We start from the raw sequence: 9,384 nt of genomic DNA, 5'->3' as shown, positions 1-9,384 counted from the left end.
GGTCACCCGTGTTAATTGTAGAAGATCGGTTTTTTTAGTTTAAAAATATAAAAGATATAGTGTGTTTTAGTTAAAAAGGTAATTAACATGCTGCTTGAGTTTTTTTAGTATAAAACATAAAAGAGATAATATATTTTAGTTAAAAAGAATATTTAGTTATATAGATAAGCACGTATTTAGGCCCAATACCGACGGGTCAAACTTCTAATTTCCAACTTTAATATGTGACCAAATTATCCCCTTACGTGTAACATCCCGACTTTTCGGAATATTAATACTAAATTCAAAACTAAAATACAACACAATTTTATTAAACTAAAATTCTATTACAAAGATGACTATTACAAAGGCGCAGCTAACGGAAGTCCAAAAGTCAATCCAAATCTAACATCATCGAACTCCAAATCTAATGCACATCAACTCGCTCTTAAATCAAACCTGAAAATTGTAAGTAATGAGCTATACAGCCCAGCAAACAACTAATCGATCCAACTAGTCGGGCCAAGTAACATGTATACACATAAGATAAACTATACTTTTTATAAGATACGATAACAATACCACGAATACTACCCGGTGATAACACAACACTCCTACAAACCACACGATATGATAGTTAACAGCCACTTATTATTCTGGGTTTCCTAGGTTGATCTCGTACTGATCTCCCAAGCCAAAATGAGCCATGAGTAACCAAACTATAGTTATAAACTCTCCGCCCTTGCTTAGTTGCACAGCATGCGCGTATGATCTTATATGACTCGCCGCATATGATAGCTGTTCAACCCACAATTTGCTTATGATCAACCATTTCTTGTCTGATGGTACCGCTTTCAGCTTTTTCGCCAATGCAGAGGCAATGAAGAATATCTGTTTATCCTTGAGCATCTCGTCTTCGGTGCTGATGTTCAGAATTGCTTCACAGGCCTTTTTCTGCAAGGCTTCCTTCTCGTTAATGCTCTCCCTGCGAAAGAATTTACAGAACTTTCTTTTATTTAGTTCCGGCAATTTAGTGCCAAAAAAATCAGCAGCCTCAGTGCAAGTGTCGCGAAATTTTATTTCTCCAAAGCAAGAAACCGCAGACATCATATCAGGCTTCATGACCATGAGATATAGCATGTAGTCTGACAGCTTCTTTGCAGTGTCACGTAAATCACATCGTTCCTTGTTATTCTGTTGCTCTTGGCTGTCGACGTAGCAGACTTCTGTTGCAATGTGCCATACCAGAAGTATATCATCGTAGTTGAAATTAGCAACAAAAGGAAGGAAATTACCAAGGTCGTCTTCCATTTCATTGAGTACCCACTCTCCTTTCGACGAACATATTTCTTTAGCCATGGCTAAGCTGTGAGCCTTCTCTGACTTCTTTTTTAGCTCTTCGAAAATGAAACCGGTTATGTTATGAGTTAGTCGATGTGGTTTTACATACCAAACCTCATTCAGAAAACCAACTAGGCCAAAAAAATTATAAATGCTTTCCTTTCTATTGGATCGTTTATGTAAACAATAATGTATCAGATTGAATGTTGACAAGCATCCAGCCCACCTGCAATCTGTATATTCTAATTCGGGATGATGATCTTTATCTCCCACGAGATGAAGAAACCACTGCAGGAACACACTCCTAGTGTTATTAGCAACCAGTATCCAACTAAGAAACTTATCTTTCCATGAGTTACTGTTGGGGGTTGTATCAGACAAAGGCCGGAGCCTTATGACTGTCCAATCGGTGAAAAGTAGCATATAAAACGCAATCACCTCTAACACAATTGCTCCGATAAGCAAAGTGTAAGTAATCACTACATCATTGTGAAGATCATGCTTTCGCTGGTGAGAATGGTAGAGCATAAAGGAAGCAACAACAGCAATAAAGGATAGGGTTCGAAAGAAGTAGCCAATTTTATGATGCAACACAGAAAGTTTAGTAAAAAGAACATCATAGAGGTAATTCAACTCTACCTCAACTAACTTGAAGGCATCGTCACATGATTTTGCAAGGAAAAACTCCCGGCTCTGGTTGCGTTCATGGATGCTGAGAATGAGATCGACAACAAGTCCTTTGAAGGCTGTGAAGTATAGAAATGCATACTGCAGCACCTGTAAATGGGACAAAGCATCCTTATTCGTTTTAATCAGAGCTGTGTTCTCATTTCTCGGATCATCTTTGGCTTCTGAATCAGGTCTTGAAAGCATGGAATTGCGGAAGCTGTTTGCACTTCCATAATACAGAGCACACGTACGCTCAGCACACTTGATTATTCCACACAAAAACATGAGTATTGTCGGGGTCCTAAGTACGTCATTATATTCTAAAAACTGATAGAAAGCATACGCTACAGCAATGCACTGTGAAGCCAGATAAAACAAATGTCTGAGCCACAGTTCATTGTCCTCAGGCGCGAATGCAGTGATGGTGTCTGGACCCCCAAGGTGTAGGAGTAAAAAGGGGGCCCAGAAAATATGAAGATGATTGTTGTCATGATCCTCATCTTTTTCCTTGCAATACTGGGAAGACAGCCTTTGCCTGCTGACAATGAGCCCGAGCCCAAAAATAGCAAGCATTTCGGCAAGCAAATATGCTAACCAGAGAAGTATAACAATCCATTTGTGGGAAACTAACCTTCTGAAGTTTCCAGCAACAATTAAGAAGATTTGAAGGGAAAGACTTAATAAGATACAAATCCGCAGTTCCCTTTCGTCAAAATAATCATCCAGTTGTAGCAGGCAGGGATCACGAGGCTTCGTGATGATCATCTGACCTCCTGGATGGGACTAGCAAGCTTTGTTTAGGGTGCTCAAGCCGTCTATAAAGGTTTAGTTTTAGTTCAAGTGATTATTCCAAATGCATGCATTCATGATTTCATCTATATAGCAGATAACTCAAGTCTAGTAAATTGCTCTATAACACTTTCCTGTTAATAATCAGTTTATAGGCATTACACATGTAACACAAGTTGGAAACAGTGGAAGCACTGGGATGACTTCAAAAGAAAGAAATGAAAAGAGCAATTTCATTAAATATTACACAATTTCCTCTTTTGCCTTCTAAACAAATAATAAATTTCTGCAAGTACAAACCTCAAGTATAGATCTAACACACCTCCCCATACATGCATAAATAAACATATATTATTTCTTGAAAAAGAAAAAGGGAAAGAATAGAAGGATCAAATGGAACATTAATGTGGAGAAATTCTTTCTTCAAAATAACACTGTTTTAGTGCTTTACTTATCTGTCCTGTTTGCTTTAGATTAAAAATAAAGGATAAAGTTAACAAACTACAGTTAAAAGAAACAAATCATCAAAGAATTAAAATTAAAGACAGAGTAATCTTAATTTAAATAGGCATTACAAAATACAAATATGGAGGGAAAATATTGAACCTGTGCTCGTTCCACAGCAAGCAACATGAACTGTGATGCTCAAGATATCTGCAAGTTCCGGCATGTCTGAGCTTCCTTACAAGTCACATCTAAATAACACAACACTACAAAGGACCTTAATTTCATTAAGCGCCGAAGCCAGTGATCTTGTAATGGTTGAGAACTTATCAGGACTGCAGTTGAGTGTCGACAATAGAACTCAGCTTGCTCCTTACCACGATGTACTTGCACCTTAATTCTCACAAGTCACAACTAACTGATAAATCTTCATGTTTATGTCATAAATTACCAGAAAGCTCTTGATTGCTGATCTTTGTCAGTTTTGTTCAGTTTGTTGTCAAGCAACTTATATTAAAAGTTAAATTTATCACAAAACCAACCAAATAAAACAATTTCTGTGTTTTCTTTCCAGGGAATTATAACTAGACATTTTGCGCATGGTACTCGATATGTATGCTGCTGGTTAAGTGGTTAGTCTTACGAGTAGAATGAAAAATGGCATACCTGGCTCAAGTAAAATCTTGGAAAGCTCAGTTGCATAACAGCTCCGAAATCAACCCTTCTGGCATTCAAACAAGCATGCCGTGTGCACCTCTGGTGAAATCGTAGAAGACATATCCATTGATTTTCCAAAATTGGATATTTTTGAGAAGATCTTCCAGGAGATCACTTTGAAAATTATAATTGCTGATCAGTTCTTAACTGTTAATGAAATAAGCCCTCAACTAAGCAACTTTTACAGTATATCAGAATTGCCTTGTTACAGCCTCGTCTCCCAATTTAGGTTTATTGACAGCATGAGCTCAAGGATCGAGACTGAGATTATTATTGATCAAATTTGTGAGATCTAAAGAGTGCAACTCTAAATTTTGTTCTCCAGCAACCTGGACAGCATCCCCATCACCGAGTATGATGGCACGGCAGCTTTTAGTTTAGCTTCAACGGCAGATGAGATCCAGATGATTGATTTTGAAAATGCTGCAACAATTCACACAGGCTCTCCTCAAAGCGCTGCAACTACTCAGCCAAATAGGCCTGAGACGCACACAATTACATAAATGATACCAAGAAATTGCCAGCCAGCAAAACCAGAAAATAGCGAAGATTCAGAAGAATTGACAAACCAGCCCATGTATAAATTTGTTTTAGGGAGTGACCTGGCTAATAGCCTAACACTGGAGCATAATAAATTTGTTTCATAACTATTTGCCAAATGAATTTAAGCCGCAAAAGTATGGTACTATGGCAGTGAATACTATTTAACAACTGAACTTAAGCAATTAAAGTATGGTACTATGGTAGTATATACTACATACATTCAAACGTGCCCGTAAGAGTTGGATGGAAAGAAATTTTACATTGGAAAAGACCAGTCTCTAAAAAGATATATTCCTTTATCTAAATACAGCATCATATAGTTGGGAGCTAGAGCTTGCAGATTATGGACACCAGTGGTAACTTGTCAACTTTTATCAGCTCCTTCATCAAAAGCAGCAGAATTTCCAGCTCGTGAATCCAGTTGCTTCTGAACTTTGAGACGCCGTCGCTCATCAAAACTTTCCCAACCTTCAAACTGCAAAGGGATGATATAAGGAAAAAATTCCAAATATGTAAGTATGGCTTGTCAGAGAGACTATATTATAGCTAGAAACCTGGCGGAGAACATCCATTGTTATTTCAGTGCCATGTAGCTCCAGAGTTGACAGTCGGGTACACATTTTCAACAATGTAGCAGGAAAACCCTTCAGCCCATTGTGGTTAAGATACAAAGCCTGGAAAGCGTATAGGTACGATTGAAGTTTAAATTGTAAAGACAAGCCTACAATATATGTGATAAAACATAACAAGGTCCAAGGTTTTGTGTCTTTTAGTATCATCCTACATGATGGCAATAGAGTTTACACCTTGAACATGCATAGCCACAAACATGTTATATGATATTTTCAAGCATACTATATAACTTTTAATTCATACAATGCTGTTTAAACTATAACTTTTAAAATTTTTGACAGTTTATATGCTAATTTAATGTGTACTGAACTTTCTTCAATATGATTTTCCCAAGCCAGACATAAAATGAAACACACACAAGAGCATAAACAATAAAAAAATCATAAAAGCAGAAACAACCAGAGATACCCTTTTCATGTACTTCAATCCGAAAATACATCAGTGAAACTTGTAAAGCATAACAGCCTGTAGATATTGCCACTGCACAGGGCTGTCCTAACTTAGAAAGATAAGAACGGGTAGCATGACCAAGAAGGGAGAAACAATAAGAAGGTGATCGGTGATTCAAAAGATGACTAACTAACCTTTAGATTCTGTAGTTTGCTAATTGTCTCTGGCAAGTCTACAAGCAAATTCGATGAAAGATCAACCTGCACAACATTAAAAACTGAAGCAAACACTTGACCAGAAAAAAAAAAATAAACAAAGTCACCACACACAGATATAATGAAGAGGAGGGGGGGGGGGGGGGGGGTCAACAAAAGTGGGTAGGTACCTCAAACAGAGAAATGCAGCTGCCTATACTCGAAGGAAGAGTAACAATTCTGCAGAATGCAAGTAATAAGATTATCAGAACACATGCCTGAATTGATAAATTTTGTATGTAAACTAGGTCATTTGTCCAAGATTTTGTCATGTGCACTCCCTTGACAATCTCGTAGATCATAAAGCTTAAAACTTTGGTAACTTGTTCACTAATACTCACAGGTAAACAATAAAATAAAGTCAAAAACTAAATGCAAGCATACGGTTAGTAGTAGATGACTACTAATTAACCATATGCCTGTATGGGAAATTGAAACAGGAGACTGGTAAATTAATGCATCCATGTTACCTGTTATTGTTGGCTTTCAAAACCTGAAGTTTAGTAAGACATCCTATTTCACTAGGTAGGCAAGTCAACTCATTGTTTGCAACATGAAGATGAGTGAGGCCTGTTAAAAGACCCAATGTAGATGGCAAGCTTTTCAACCTGCAGTAAACATGAGAAAGTTAGTCAATAAAAGATACAGAACGCAGTAACCTTTAAGCATTCTGCCGCTGCATATAAAGAACTTCAACTCATAAACAATGGCAGAGGCAGGACAAAATCCAGGAGGGGCCAGATTTTTTTTTTAATTCGATGTCTTCGGATGACATACTATTTTAATCAGATATTTGTTACATAAAATTAACAATTCTCTTCTTCTGTATCTATATGCTGAAACATATAATAATTAGTCTGTACTTTACTTCAGAAAATAAAAAAGATAACATAAAAAAAAAAAATATTATACGCGGTCAAAAATAAAATTAAATTACAATTAAAAATAAAATATGAATAATGTATATAATCTATTTATTATGGTGTGTATGATTAAAATTATAATTTTGAAAATTTAATTATCACATTTCTAAGTAGTGATGTGAGTGAGTAATAAATATAATGTACTGATATAATTTCTAATTATAGTAATATATGGTACTGATTTCTACTTATAGTAATATGGGATGGAATAGGTTATCATAATAAAGAAAATTATATACATCATTTTTTAAAAATCAGGGTAGTCGATGGCGGCTTCTCGCCTAGCAAGTCTAGGTTAATAATATGATGTCTAATGGACAAACCTAGAAATGGCCTTAATTTGCATTTGTGGAATCAAGTTACAAACTGCTACTTTAATCTATTGTTAATCAACACAAGTAGTATATTATAGCTTAAAGCCGGATCTTAAGTTTTATTAGTTAGTAGCATATCATATGCTTATACGCTCACTAATCATATTTGATGTGCCCTCCCTCCCTCCTACGGAACATAAACCCCATGTATAGTTGCGAGTTAGTGTTATGTAAGCTCATGAGACACTGTGCAGTGCAAAAAGATTGGTATAATGGTGGGTAGTACACAGCAAACATTGAAAGATTGGTTAGCATAGCATAAACAGAATGATAAACTTACTGATTATGGCTCAATGACAATGCAGTTAAAGACTTCAACTGAGCTAATGCTTCCCAGCTAAGTTGATCATCAGATATGTTGTTGTCATTTAGCATCAATTTCTGTCATAATCAAATAAAGAGTATGACGTTCCTTTATTGAAATCCAGTAAAAATATATATAAAAACAATCTAGTGGAAGAGAAGAGCCTGGCCTACTTGCAGTGAAGTCAGATGAATGATAGTGCATGGTACTTCAAGAATAGAGTTGTGGCTGAGATCAAGAATTCTTGCAGAAGCTCCACAATTCCATACTTCTTGAGGTATGATCTATCATTTGGCAATCAACCATATAGATAACAATAAGATTCTCAAAAAGTATTCTCTAAATGTCAAAGTGCAATTACTCTCCGACTTGAAGTATAATCAGTAGTATAGAACGTACATTTCTTTCTTGTATTACTTTATCCTAATTATCTACTTTCAAATATATTTTCTTCATAGTGCAACTGTGCAAGCCTTTATACATAATTTGTATCAGTGACAAGCTATCATTGACTACTTGCAAGTTACTACTTCAAAATTTTAAACTAAATGTCTTGTTTCTCTCCCAAAAATCGGCTTCATGATTCTAGTGGATGAAAAACAGAATAAACATGCTACAGAAATTAATACTAAAATGACTATAATTAAAAGAATCATTGTACATCATTGAGCACTGCTACCAACCTTAAATGAAGCACTTCAAACTTGTTTTATCTAATCAAGCATGCGCTATTTAGTCTCAATGCTCAAAATTATAAGTCAGGCTAGTCATCATAAGTGCAAGTTGGGCTAAAGTTTAGCTGCATTGGGGTGGCAATGTCTGACATGGCCTGGGATCCTACTAGCTATTACCGAAACAACCCAAGACATAACTAGAGAAACCATCTATATTAAAACATAAATCCGACAAGCTTATATAATTCATTTTTATTAAAATTTAGTATGTTTCATAACACAAGTTTGCAAGCACAACTGCGTCTCCCAGACCCAAAACTACTACTGCTAGCAATACATACAAGAATTATAAAAATACCTAAAGTGAAATCCAAATACTAAATAAAGATAAGGTAAACAAATTGTTAAACCTTAAGGCCACTTTCCGACAATCCTAAAACCCCAGTTGCCATCCAACGCTGAAACTGATTTTTCTGAATAGACATAGGTTTCCTGTCTTTACTACTTTCCGGCCTCCTCCCCAACATAGACACGGCTGCAGATTCCTTCTTAATTGGACCATCCTATCAAAATGCAAATACCCCTTTAAGTTCTTGCAGCCTTTTCCATATCAACTACTAATTTTTCACAACCCAATTAACAAATTTTAAGAAAAAGAAACAGAAAAGCAATGAATCATACCCCTTGGTGTAAACCCTGAGAAGCAACGAGCATAATCTTGGACCCATTCTTGACCTCTGACAATCTCAGTGTTTTTTCATCCTCAAGAACTTTCCCTTCAAGAAAACATCAAGATTCCAACTTTAAGTTCAAATTGTATGAAAATATACATATAAACACAAGGGTGTTTGATAGAAACCTGAGAATATGAGTTTCTGGCCACGAGGGAGGACATTAGTGAGAGGTTGAAGAAGATTCTTGAGGTCTTTAATGGTGGAATCTAAAGAAAGATTGATGGGGATGGATCTTCCACTGAACTTGACTGTTATTTTGATCTTGTTGAGCATATCTTTGTTATCATTTTCACCGCTTGATTCATCTTTCTCCATCATCAAACACTTGCAGATTCGCCTGAGACAGAGAGTGGCGTGAGAATCACTGTTTAATATAGTTCCATATATGTATTAACAATAAATATTTGGCTTATAAAATATTTATATTTATATATATAAAGTTTTTTCACGGAATATTTTGGATGGATTTTTCCTATAATCTATATATACATTTAAAACAAAAATAGAGACGGTTAAGGAGTAAAATTATGGATTTGACATCTTATAGAGATGAGTAGGGTCAAAAAAATATCTTTTCATTATCTTTTTGATAAAATATATATTTTTATTAAATGGT

The 9,384-nt window shown here is 35.7% G+C and overlaps 2 protein-coding genes across 2 annotated transcripts; both read right to left on the bottom strand.

Moving 5' to 3' along the window:
• Positions 1-630: 630 nt before the first annotated feature.
• LOC108222725 (uncharacterized) lies at positions 631-2,562 on the bottom strand. The gene has a single exon (XM_017396622.2). It carries the CDS (start codon positions 2,560-2,562, stop codon positions 631-633), a length of 1,932 nt encoding a protein of 643 aa, XP_017252111.2.
• Positions 2,563-4,656: 2,094 nt separating this feature from the next.
• On the bottom strand, positions 4,657-9,164 carry LOC108220305 (LRR repeats and ubiquitin-like domain-containing protein At2g30105). The gene is made up of 10 exons (XM_017394042.2): positions 8,894-9,164; positions 8,716-8,810; positions 8,445-8,597; positions 7,534-7,644; positions 7,337-7,437; positions 6,230-6,367; positions 5,891-5,939; positions 5,700-5,765; positions 5,037-5,156; positions 4,657-4,957 (listed from the first exon to the last, which is right to left on the bottom strand). Exons 1-10 carry the CDS (start codon positions 9,084-9,086, stop codon positions 4,847-4,849), a joined length of 1,137 nt encoding a protein of 378 aa, XP_017249531.1. The 5' UTR covers positions 9,087-9,164; the 3' UTR covers positions 4,657-4,846.
• Positions 9,165-9,384: the final 220 nt, after the last annotated feature.

The sequence above is a fragment of the Daucus carota genome, chromosome 5 (genome assembly GCF_001625215.2).
Source record: "Daucus carota subsp. sativus chromosome 5, DH1 v3.0, whole genome shotgun sequence".
In the NCBI taxonomy this organism is placed as follows: Eukaryota; Viridiplantae; Streptophyta; class Magnoliopsida; order Apiales; family Apiaceae; genus Daucus; species Daucus carota.
This window is presented reverse-complemented; position numbering and strand designations above follow the sequence as displayed.